This window comes from Acanthopagrus latus, chromosome 13 (genome assembly GCF_904848185.1).
Source record: "Acanthopagrus latus isolate v.2019 chromosome 13, fAcaLat1.1, whole genome shotgun sequence".
Taxonomy (NCBI): domain Eukaryota; kingdom Metazoa; phylum Chordata; class Actinopteri; order Spariformes; family Sparidae; genus Acanthopagrus; species Acanthopagrus latus.
In genome coordinates this window covers 26,722,641-26,735,064 of record NC_051051.1, presented here as the reverse complement: position 1 = coordinate 26,735,064, position 12,424 = coordinate 26,722,641, and the positions used below count along the sequence as shown (strand labels likewise).

At 42.8% G+C, this 12,424-nt stretch overlaps 1 protein-coding gene across 4 annotated transcripts; it reads left to right on the top strand.

Annotated features, from left to right (window-relative positions):
• Positions 1–2,363: 2,363 nt before the first annotated feature.
• Positions 2,364–9,238, top strand: dub (duboraya). 4 transcript variants are annotated; one of them, XM_037119363.1, is made up of 7 exons: positions 2,364–2,519; positions 5,861–5,950; positions 6,832–6,900; positions 7,020–7,088; positions 7,196–7,429; positions 7,806–8,498; positions 8,589–9,238. In XM_037119363.1, the coding sequence occupies exons 1-7, from the start codon at positions 2,514–2,516 to the stop codon at positions 8,616–8,618; spliced, it is 1,191 nt and encodes a 396-aa protein (XP_036975258.1). In that variant the 5' UTR covers positions 2,364–2,513; the 3' UTR covers positions 8,619–9,238. The 4 variants fall into 4 exon arrangements, with proteins under 4 accessions (XP_036975258.1, XP_036975257.1, XP_036975260.1 ...); XM_037119362.1 differs by having other exon boundaries at positions 7,017–7,088; XM_037119365.1 differs by lacking the exons at positions 2,364–2,519; positions 5,861–5,950 and adding an exon at positions 6,498–6,638.
• Positions 9,239–12,424: the final 3,186 nt, after the last annotated feature.

Here is a 12,424-nt window from a genome sequence, read left to right as displayed (position 1 = left end):
CAAATCCTCATCAAACATCAAAACTCAAGACCAACATCAAGACCACGTCATCATAAAACTGGCTTTAGTCAAGCCCAACAAGTCCCGAGTCTAATCTTAAGTGATCATCAAAAGTCTCAACTCAAGTCTCAGGTAAAGAGAAACAAGTCCTGAGTCATCACCTCAATGGTTCTGGTCAGGACCAGCAAGTCCAAGTCTACACTGAAGTCAGGCTCAACAAGTCCTGAGGCAACACCAAATTTCTCAAGTCCACATGTGAAGACGAAGTTTATATGTCAACACTGAACTCCACCGTTAGAAACAAACTTTTAGTAAAATATAAAAACATTTTATTCTTTTTGTTTCTGCAGGTGACTCGTCAGCGACGGCAGCTGTGATGTTGTGTAACGTCTTTCTGTTGGCACCAGTTTCACCTTATAAGGTTTCCCCCTAAAAGTCGTTCTTTCCTGTCTGCTGCACCCCTCCCTCCAACCACGTCCTGTGTTTCTGCTCCGCCGACAAACTGCTGACACCGATTGGTCAGAAGATAAGCTGAGATACACGTAATTAGAGGATTGTATATAAATCTAATATTAACAGAGACACTTACACTTTATTTCATTTGTCATCTGTAGAGAACTTTAAAAACTGTTTTCATCTGCCTGAGTGGAAACGCTGCTCCATTCAAAACCTCATTTAAAAAACTGTTGTTTTAGCGGCTGTGTGTTTTTCTCTTCTCCTGTCCACAAATTCACCAGAGCAGAGTGTCTCTCCTGTTATGCAACTGGTATTAAGTTGGTGAAACCCAGAAGTGAAGAAACACAAAAGAAGAAACGAAAGAAGAAATTTTCTCCACACGAGTGACTCAACTTCCCTCCAGAGCACCAGAGTCGTGCTGCAGGGCAGCAACATGCCGCAGATTCCTCTTCATCCAAATTATCTGAAATATCTGAAAAACACACAACGCTGCCTGTTGATACGACCAGCTACAGCCATGCAGGGGGTGGACAAAATACCAGAAACACCTGAGCTGTGTGATTAAAGCTTGTAATGAGAAGATGATGAAGTCTGTCAGAGATTCAACCTGAACTCTGCCGTCAAACTCTGAGACTGTTGAGCAACTATTCTGTTGTAACACGCATTGCATTCTGGTCCACAGGACATCAGACCACTAGTCCAGAACCAGAACTGTCCTTTGATTTTAAATTTCAAGGGGAAATTTGATAAACCACAAACCCCAATAAGTCTTTGTTTTATCTCTATGAACCTGCAGAGACTTTATTCTCACTTTGTAACAGGTCGACGGTTTAGTTGATTTTATGGTTTGAGCTGCAAACTTTGAGCAACAATAACGTTTTCATTTTCAGGCTGAATATCTTAATGTTTAACAATAAACTTTACTGTAAGAGTGAAATGAAACGATAAACTAAACTGGGAATTTAATAATTGTAAATATTTTAGTTGTGTTCTTCTCTATTCCAAACAATATGTTGTTTATTTAAAACAGTAGCTGCAGTAGTCGTTGAAACATTCAAAACCTGCTACGGGCCTTTTAAATTAATCTAACTGACAGTTAGCATTAGCATTTAGCATGCTAACATGCTCAATTGTCATCTTGAGCATGGTGATGTTAGCATTTAGCTCAGACCGTCGCCTCACAGGCAGCACTTTATTACAAATTCTGTATTAATATTATTTTATTTTTTCATAAATAGTATGAGTAATATTTTATTTTACCACCACAACAACAATAATCATAATAATAACCTTTTATCTGATTTATTTTTGTTTTGTTTTGTCAGCACATCTTCTCATAGGTTTTATCTTATATATCTTAATTGTACATGTTTTGTATCTCACATTAGGTCGACGCCTCTCGTTGTTTTATTAACAGCTGGATTTGTGTTTAAAGGAGCACTCTGTAGTTTTTTAACGAGAAGAGAAAGATCTTCACCCTAAACAAACTAAATAATCAAACTGTCTTTGTTTTCATGACTGAATGAACTAAATTCAAGTTCAACACAATTTATACTGTTTTACTTTGTTTATATGTGGCGGACCCTGCCACCTCTCTAGCTTCAGACGGTGTTCTGGAACCTTATTTTCCTCTGAGAACAGCATGTTTATTCACTTATGGAGAAAACAAATATATTGTTATTACCTCATTAATATTGTAAATATGCTAATTCTGTATAACACTCCTTTAAATGCAGCATCACTGGCTGCAAGCTGTCTGTAGCTTCTTCTTGTTGTTCACTGTTTGCTGCCTCACACAGTCGTGTTAATGCTTCTTAGTTCCCGTCATTGTCTTCAGCTCGACTGTTTTCAATAACTAAAATCACACTTGATAAATCAAGGTGAGGCCTCAGAACGAGCAGCAGACGGAGAGCAACGATCAGCATGAGAACATGAGCTGCTCTCTCTCTCTCTCACTATGTGTCTGTAGTGACTCTCGTTCTATATTTAACCTGCAGGCCAACGACTCGCTCACACATACTCGACATAGACGAGGCCGCTGACAGACGACCAGCAGGATGGAGGTAAAGCTCCTCTAAAGTTTAACTCTCTGCTCAGTTTGCATGTGTGTGTGTGTGTGTGTGTGTGTGTGTGTGTGTGTGTGTGTGTCTGTGTGAATGTGCATGTGTGAATGTGTGGTTGTGTGTTTGTTGTTTGTCTGTTTTGTTGAAGTTTGGAGGAAAGCCAAACAAACAGAGGAGTGAAGCTGCAGTCTTCACAAACACTTTGTTTGTTTGTTTGTTTGTTTGTTTGTTTGTTTGTTTGTTGATTGTTGTTTGTTTGTCCCTGTTTATGTTTAGCTTGTGAGACAATAATAAACCTGCAGGTTGGATTTGGCAGCTCGGTGAGCGACTGCACGTTTTCATCAGCGTGGCGCTTGCGGTCCTCGAGGTGTCGGCAGGTCGCTCTTATCACACACTCTATACTTTGTATTTGAAGCAGTTTGAAACTACAGATTTTGTTTAATTTCTTAAAAGGTAAACTAAAATCTTTTTTCACAAACTAAATACATTTCAGAAATGTTTAAATGCATCGACGAGATATCAGGTTCATCAGAAGATCACGTTTCCCTCTTTTAAATTCCATGTGAACGTCATTGAAATCCGGATGTCAGAGCTTTCCGACAGCACTTGAACGCAGCACATATTTGTGGATCAGAACTCATTTAATAAAACATGAAAACACATCAGGGAACTGATTCTGATTGGAAGATAAAATAAGAAAAATATCTCTTTTCTCGTTTTTGTTAAACTTGTGTGTATGCGTGTGTGTGTGTGTGTGTGTGTGTGTGTGTGTGTGTGTGTGTGTGTGTGTGTGTGTGTGTTTACTGACCTGGAGGTTACTGCAGGTCAGTGACGGCACATTAATTCAGATCCTGCACAGTTTTAAAATGATGATAATATTCTGCATCATGATTATTTAAAGAAACAGTGCCGACACAATCCTGGGATTTCTAGTTTCTCATATTGGCTGGTTGTTTTTTTACTGGCTGGTTGTTTTGTTTACTGGTTGGTTGACTGGTGTGTTGGCTGGTTTGTTGGCTGGTTTGTCAGCAGGATTAGAGAGAAACTACTTTACAGACTTCCATGGAACTTGGATGGAGGATGGGTCTCAGCCCAGAACAGAACAGAACCCACTAACTTTTGGTGCTGATCCTGAAAAAGGGATGGGTCTGAGAATCTTTCCTTCACTTTGTGTAACATCCCTATCTAGGTGGGTTTTTACCCAAATTTCATAAGTTCTTGGGGAATCAAGCATGGATCTGATGAAAACCACGGAGCTGGTATCTGTGACTGAGAAGTATTATATCTTTTGAAAACACTGTCGACTTGTTGTCCTGCTAGCGTCTGTACTGCACTTGTTCAATTTCCCTTTTCAAAATCATTTTATTACACAAAAGGTAAAGAGAGAATTCAGTGAGTGGTGAGGATGAGCTTGGCTGGCTAGCATGTTAGCAGGTAGCTCAACAAAGCTAAACCTAACAAAAAAGTCTTGTCATACGCTTTAAATCGAACATGATGAATGGCAGATATTCTTAGTTTGAAAAAAACAGGACACACACACACACACACACACACACACACACACACACACAAAGAGGAAGTGGTTTAACGGTTGTATTCTCATCACTTTCTGCCTTCAGTTTATAGGTTGAGTAAACACTGTGGAAAGAATGAGCAAGACTCTGTGTGTGTGTGTGTGTGTGTGTGTGTGTGTGTGTGTGTGTGTGTGTGTGTGTGTGTGTGTGTGTGTGTGTGTGTGTGTGTGTCCTCTGGGCGATGTGATTTCATTATCTGTTGAATGTCAGCAATGTGAGACCTTCAGCTGAAATGGACGTGGATCAACCCCACGTCAACAGCTGTGTGTGTGTGTGTGTGTGTGTGTGTGTGTGTGTGTGTGGTTGTCTTTAACAGACTCGTACTCTCCTCCTGTGTTTTAAGCTGCTGAGATTTTCTGTTTGCAAATTAAGAAACTATTTCAGGTCTGATTCACATGTCAGTTTTAATTGGTGGGAAGTCAGTGAGGGATTGTGAACGCACCACTGCGTCTGCGTGGCTGCAGATAACAAGGACAGCTACTGAAACAGAAGTAACAGCAAAACAAAGTCAATGCATATCATGAGCCTGTGACACAAAGCTTCCATAAAGTCACTGAATCAATAATATCTCTATAACATGTGATCTGGGGCCAAACGCTTCCTCTGGATCCGATTGCAGAATGAACATCTAAGAATCAAGTCAGCTGTTAACTGCTTCTGGAATACAGGAAATTATGACATCTAGTCTATTAAAAGAGAAGTCATGATGCACATGAGACAGCTCTGTGCTACAGGCTGAATACATCCTGCAAGCCAGAAGCTACAGCAGCTACACAAGGTTAGCGTTAGCTCCACCAGAACACAGCAAGATCTGTCTTCAAACAGCCCGGAGCTGCTGAGTTATAGTTACATTATAGCAGCAGTTATCTGTCTCTGAGGACCAACACTGACAACAAGTAGGATCAAAAAGTACAACCAATAAATCTTTGTTTTAAGGATCCACAGAGATCAAGACCGAGACATCAGCAGCTAGTATAACCACTGTCATATTGTCTGTGGTTGTTAGCATTATACAGGTTTAGCCTAGCTCAGCTCAAAGACTGGGAGCAGGGGAAGGCGATAGATTATCTTAATCAAAACAGAAAAGAATATATTTTCCAACAACATGAATTATAAGTTGCATATGATTCAACCTGCATGGAATCAAAATGAGCCGCTGGTTTAGCGGCTGTTAGCACTGGAGCTACGTGGAGACCAACAGGCCAGAGGTCCTGACCTCCTGGCAGGTCGTTAAGTTTGAACTCTCAGAGCATCATGTGGCTCAGCGCTGAATAATCCTACACTCATTTACATTTAGCACAAACCAGCAGACACACAGCGAGTGAAGAGCCGCCGTGACGTCCTGCACAAAGACATTCACAAAGTAAATCCACTTTCATTCTCCCGTCTCTGCATGTGGTCGGATCGAAGAGGTCAGAAACATGTGTGGCATGTTGCCTCTGAGCCGAGTCTCTAATGAGCAGCTGCCTTCCTGAGGACAACACTCACATTTCCTTCCTAACATGGTCACAACGCTGCTGACACGCCACCACAGACAGGAAGTAGTTCACGTCTTTCAATTGAATATTTAGGATTGAGTGTTGAGAAATTCCACACAAATCACAACTTAGAAATGGACAATATGAGCTGCTGTATGTGTCATCTTTGATCTCATGGCGTTAGTAATATCAGCAGCAGTGATACCAGTTAATGTGATTGTAATATCTACCTGTCTCATTACCTTACATCCTTTCCTTCCTTCCTTCCTTCCTTCCTTCCTTCCCTCAGGAGGAGGCTCCATCCCGGCGCTCTGTGGCTGAACTCGCAGGACGATTCAAAGGCTCGGCTGCTCCGCACGATGCTGCTGGACAGGAAGCGGTGAGTCCGAAGAGTCTGACGAGAGCCGCTCAACTCAGTGAAGACGTGCAGAATGACAAAGAGACGCAAAACAAACACAGAGACACTTAAAATATCTGCAACTGGACATAAAATGAACACAAAGATACAAAATAACTGCAAGAGATCACCAAGAGACACAAACAACTACAAAAACACAAAAGAAATGTCTAAAAACATGCAAAACAACGTCAAAGAGACACAAACCATCACAGAGACTCTTAAAATTGCCAAACGACACAAAACAACAACAAAAAGACCAAAAATTATTACTGCAAAGATGCAAAACGAGGGCACATAAACACAAAACAACTACAGAGTTGCTCCGGACAAAAGCGTTTGCTAAATGTAAATAAGGAGACAAAACCAGCTGTGCTGCTGTTTTGTGGTATTTGGTTCTCTGACCGAGCATCATCACAGTGCTGAGGTGGCTGACGCGTCGCAGCGTCCCTGAACACATCTCAGGCTGGTGTCAGTGGGTGAAGAAGAAGACAACAGGAAGTGAGCGTCACGTTTCTCTTCCTGGTGTCTTAATGTTGTGAAGTACCTACAGTGATCAGTGAAGAAGGTTTGACTTCAGTTTGTACGACTGAAAGAACCCAGAACTACAATCATCACTTCACTTCTAACTACTGTCACATTTGTTTGTAAGAGAACATGAATAATGCAGGTATCTAATCACCTGGGCTCACCTGCTGAATGATGCTCACGGCTTTATCTGTCATTCTGTCTGAAAGCAGAAAACTACAACATTTTTAATCAGCTTGTGTTTCAGTGAAGACTGATGCTGAGCAAATGTTACTAGATATTTAAAATACTGGAAGTTAAAGGTTTGTTTGTTTGTTTGTTTGTTTGTTGACCAGGCGAAGCCGGTCAGACGTCGACCTCCTCGCTCCTTACACCTCCCCAAACCCCCCGGAGACGACCAGGAGGTGAGAGAGCGATGATGTCATTCTCTAATGAACAAATCAGAACATTTAGATTAAATAAACTATAAAATACATGCATAATAGATAAGTGTGTGTGTGTGTGTGTGTGTGTGTGTCAGCAGCCTGCAGGTGTCACCTCTCCTCTACCTACCAAAGCCAAGAGGAACTCAGCTCTGATCGAGAAGCTGCAGGTGAGTCCAGGTGGTCTCTGCTGCCCTCTGCTGGTGTGGACAGAGAGCTGCACTCTGACATCACTGTGACATCACTGTGACATCACTCTCTCTCTCTCTCTGGATAGGCCAACCTCGCTCTGTCCCCCTCGGCCCTGCTGCCCTCTCCTAAGAGCCCGGGCTTCAGGCTGCTGCCTCCCTCCTTCCCCCCGGCCTCCCCCGGCTCCGGCCCGGTCACCGTGGGAACCAGCCCGTCCTCGGGGACCCCCACCAGCCCACTTACTGAACAGGAAGCCCCCGCCTCCTTTGAAGCCCCTCCCACTGTGGAGGAGGGGTCCATCCTGTCCAACGCCAACGTCAAGGTGAGTCAGAGAGTTAAAGGACAGTTCCGCTGTTTTCATCATCGTGTCGAATCCTGCGTTCTCATTGGTTTACGTCATGTGATGAACTAATTCTGATATTCTGAAACAGTTTTTATCTCCCGAGTTTATGACTTGAAAACTGCATAATTACTGTTTGTCTTTGTGGGCGGACATCTTTGTAGTCCTTCCCTTCTGGGAGAAGGTTCACGCCAGTGCTGTGAACATGTGGCGACCAGGGGCGGAGCCAGAGGGGCGACCAGGGTGCCCACTTTCTTTAACTGACCCGGTCTGTCCGCCGGTTCAAAGGCTTAGAAACCGAACCTGAATCATGTCCTGAGCTCACCGTCTGTCTCTGCTCCCATTGGTCCTTCTCCAGGGCAGACCTCGCCTCTCCATACGGCGACGTCCTCCATCCCGCCGTCACAGGAAGTCCAGCAGTGGAGACGAGTTCAGTGTCGCCAACGAGGGAGGAGATACGTCTCTGAAGTCCCCGACTGAACCTGAGGACAAAACAAGAGAAGGAGATGGAGGAGGAGAAGATCAAACTGACGAGGGGAAGGACGACAAGACAGACGAGGGGAAGGACGACGAGACAGACGAGGGGAAGGACGACAAGACAGACGAGGTGAAGGACGACAAGACAGACGAGGTGAAGGACGACAAGACAGACGAGGGGAAGGACGACAAGACAGACGAGGTGAAGGACGACAAGACAGACGAGGGGAAGGACGACAAGACAGACGAGGTGAAGGACGACAAGACAGACGAGGTGAAGGACGACAAGACAGACGAGGGGAAGGACGACAAGACAGACGAGGGGAAGGACGACAGGACAAACCCTTCACCGTGTCCTGAGAAGAACGAATCCGAAGAAGATCACTCGGAGACCAGCGTCGAGCCCAGACAGGAAGTAGAGAAGAAGGAGGAGGAGAACAGACCCGAGGGGGGAAAGGAGGAAGATGGATCTTCTTTAGGAGAAAAGGAGGAGAAGAAAGACTCTGAAGAAAAACAGGAAGATTTGACTGAAGGAGCGACGAACACGGACGTCACAGAAGAAGAAAAGGCCGAGGTGACGACTCAGAAACTTCTGATTCATTCAACACGAGGACGGAAACTTCAGTTTGTTTCAGATTAACTGTCGAGTTTTCTCTCTCCACAGGAGACGACGGGTCAGAGTTCAGTCCGATGAGTCATCAGACGAACGGCCGAGTCGGAGCGCTGCCGCCATGTTGGGCCCCTGAGGTTCTGGGAGGGAGACCCTGCAGCAGCGAGGCCTGAAGGAAGAGGCCCCGGTGAGTCTGGACTCTGAACGGACCAACGAAGCTCTGAGCTGCTGCCTGTCCACACCGTCTCTTTTCTCTGGAAGTGAAGAAACAGACTGAAACTCTCTTTAGTTTCCAGTTTGTCTTGTAAAGAATCGCTGATGTTATTTAACTGAAGGTCTTTAAATCAGAGCGACGTGTCGAGAAGCTCCTGAAGCGACTAATGTGAACCAGTTCCTACTAATCAAAGCCTTTTTACACTGCAGCGCTGGATGTGTTCCTTTTTGTAAGAATATAATATTATTTTATTGTTTTCATGAATGTTATCTTGCTGTTCAGTGCCTTCAGAGCTGTGACTGATGAGGATGATGATGATGATGATGAGGATGATGATGATGTGTGATGTAGGATCTGTTGGTGTGTAGAAGCTTTCTGTAGAGTGTCCACATGAATCATTTTGTGTCAGTGTGTTTGCTGAGCTGCCAGAAGAGAAACCTGAAGCTTTATTCCAAAGAGTCATTAAAAAATACTTTTTCACAAAAAACAACTCTGGAGCAGTTTGTTGTTTTCAGAACTGAACAAGGACTCAGGAGGGAAACTGGAGACGTGACTTCAGGTGTGAAGGTGATATTAAAATTCAGATTTTGGCTACATTATGTTCATATCTTTACTTTCCTGTGTTTGTTTTTATTCCCCTTGAGCAGCAGAGGAACAATTATAGAAATGTTTTACTTTAATTCATTACAAGTAAATGTTCTGCATATAAAGTAACAGCTACAGGCTACTTCTTTGTCCCCGTGGAGAAAGTCCCCAGACTCCCTTTAAAAAACACTCAATTTAGTGAGTTGTTGATTTAGAGACACTTTATAGACTCGGTGAAACTCTGTCTTTGACTAATTCTTAATCATTATGGCCTTCTTATTCATTCGGCATAATTTCTGTCTCCTTGTAAAAAGTGTCAGTTTGTGGCAGCATGTCTGTACCAGCCTGTCTGCTTCTGTGTCTAAAGTGCTAAAGTCTTACCTGCCAACATTGATCAGCTGTTTGAACACACTGTTTACACTGATTTCACCATTTACACTCCATTTATGAAAGAAGAAACATGTTATTGATCTAAACATGTCACATGTTACAAAGACACTAAACAGGAACAATATAGGCGACTTCTTTGTCCCCGTGGAGAAAGTCCCCAGACTCCCTTAACAAATGTGTCAGTTTAGTGAGTTGTTGAGTTGGAGACACTTTATAAACTCTGTGAAACTCTGTCTCTGACTCATTCTGCATTATTTGGACCTTCTTGTTAATTCAGCAAATGTTGTACATGAACTTCTTTCTGTCTTTGAGTAGAAACATGGAGTCTGTTTGTCTCAGTTGTAACAGTCTTTGTGACACTTCAATGAAACTTGTAACCAAAATATCACAGTGTAATCACATGAGATTATGTTTGGAAACTGTCTTTAATTAAGATGATTCACAGAAGATTTAAGTAAAGAAATGTTTTGTTTTTTGATTATTTTAATCTGATCTTCGTGGTGGCGGCTGGCACTCGTCCACATGACTCAGTAACTCCTAATCTCTACCAGGAAAAGACGTTCTGGGAGGACTCGCAGCGAGAGGAGGAAACCTGGCTGCTGCTGCTGCTGCTGCTCGCTGTGTTTAAATCTGATTGTGGATTATCTCTTCCATCCTCTGATTCTCTCACATCAACCCCCACTGCTGCCCGAAATAAAACAGATCAACAGAGAAAGGTTGTTGTTCTGGAAACTGAAGCGTCGCTGCCAGAAACCACAGACCTGCAGCCCGAGAGACAAACTGAGAGAACCCAGGTGAACAACAGGTGTTCAGCTCGCCAAACAGGCAAATAGATGTAATATAAAATCCAACAATAAGTGAGGATTAAATATTAAAACAAGCTTGTTTTTGAGCGGTGATCTGACCTCTGAAACCCAGAGCACACCTGAGTGTCGTCGCTGCAGCTCGATGATGTTCAGACAGAATAATAAGAGTTTTCTGTTAGTTTGTTTTTTAGGTTTTATTACAGAAAAAACATCAAAATTCTTGTCAAAATCTCAAAGTTTCCAAAAATACTGAACACATTTTTAGGTAGAGATAAAAAGATAATTCCATATTTAAGTGTGGCATCAGTTTTACTTTATGTGTTATTTAAAGCATCGTATGACTTAAAGGATGAACAAGAAGGTATAAAGATAAAATACTTTATCACACAAAGAGGGAAAATTATCATGTCTTTTTTTTTTAAAGGGACATTCAGGAGGTTAAAAGATGAGTCACTGATGATCTCTGTTGAAATACAGCTACAAGTCCCAGAAAGAGATATTTATGTTTGAAAATTAAAGATTCTTCATTCATAAATTTCATCACAATGCAGAGAAAATAAAACGTTGGTGAGTTCTTACGTTGATTCTGTGTCGACCATCGATGACATGAACGTGTGAACGCGGACGGCTGAGCTGGAATGATGTGACTTTCATGTGAACGGGACGTCTTGATGAATCTGACGTGACTTTTCCACTGCGAGTCTAATTAAAGCTCGGATCTGATTAACTCACTCCAGCGTCATTCCTCCGAATCACCAGATCGTCTCAACTTCTTCTCTGAATAACGTCGATCATCATTTCGTGTATCATGATGTTCTGTTGGACTCTTTCAGAAGTTAACACCTGACAGGAAGACATAAGACAACTTATCTCTTTTATTTTCATGTGATAATATTAATAAAGCACATTAAACATTGTTGAAGTCACCAGATGTGACTGTGAGATTCCTCGAGTTCATTTGAAGATGCTAATGTACATTTAAATGGTTTAACTGGATCACCACCAGCAGCTCTGAGCCTATTACAGACCATCAGGATCAGCTGACCCTCCGGAGGTCAAAGGTCAGATTGGGCATGAATATGTCAGGAAGTATCCTGTTACTTTACCCACTAATTACATTTTAGCCTTCGTGGAAAAACCAGCTGACTCTGATCTTTGCACTGAACGTAGATCAATCATGTTAACGATCAGCCGACTATCGATTAAAGAAACTGCTTCACATTTGCACAGATTCAAAAAGATCTCGGACACTCAGTTTGAAAATCTGGTGCAAAGTCTGTTTGATTTGACTGATCAATAAATACCAAGTGTTGATCTGTAAAGACATCAGGAGTATCTGTGATGATCAATACGATCTGGACCAGGAGAGCAGGACTTTATATCCTCAGGAGGAGGAGAGGAGGACTTTATATCCTCAGGAGGAGAAGAGGAGGACTTTATATCATCAGGAGGAGGACAGGAGGACTTTATATCTTCAGGAGGAGGAGAGCAGGACTTTATATCATCAGGAGGAGGAGAGGAGGACTTTATATCTTCAGGAGGAGGAGAGGAGGACTTTATATCATCAGGAGGAGGAGAGGAGGACTTTCTATCATCAGGAGGAGGAGAGGAGGACTTTATATCTTCAGGAGGAGGAGAGGAGGACTTTATATCATCAGGAGGAGGAGAGGAGGACTTTATATCATCAGGAGGAGGAGAGGAGGACTTTATATCATCAGGAGGAGGAGAGGAGGACTTTATATCATCAGGAGGAGGAGAGGAGGACTTTATATCATCAGGAGGAGGAGAGGAGGACTTTATATCCTCAGGAGGGAGGAGAGGACTTTACATCATCATGACGGGGCAGTTCTGAGAAGCCCGTCTGTTGGAGGCGGGTCCGGGGAACCTCTCCGTCT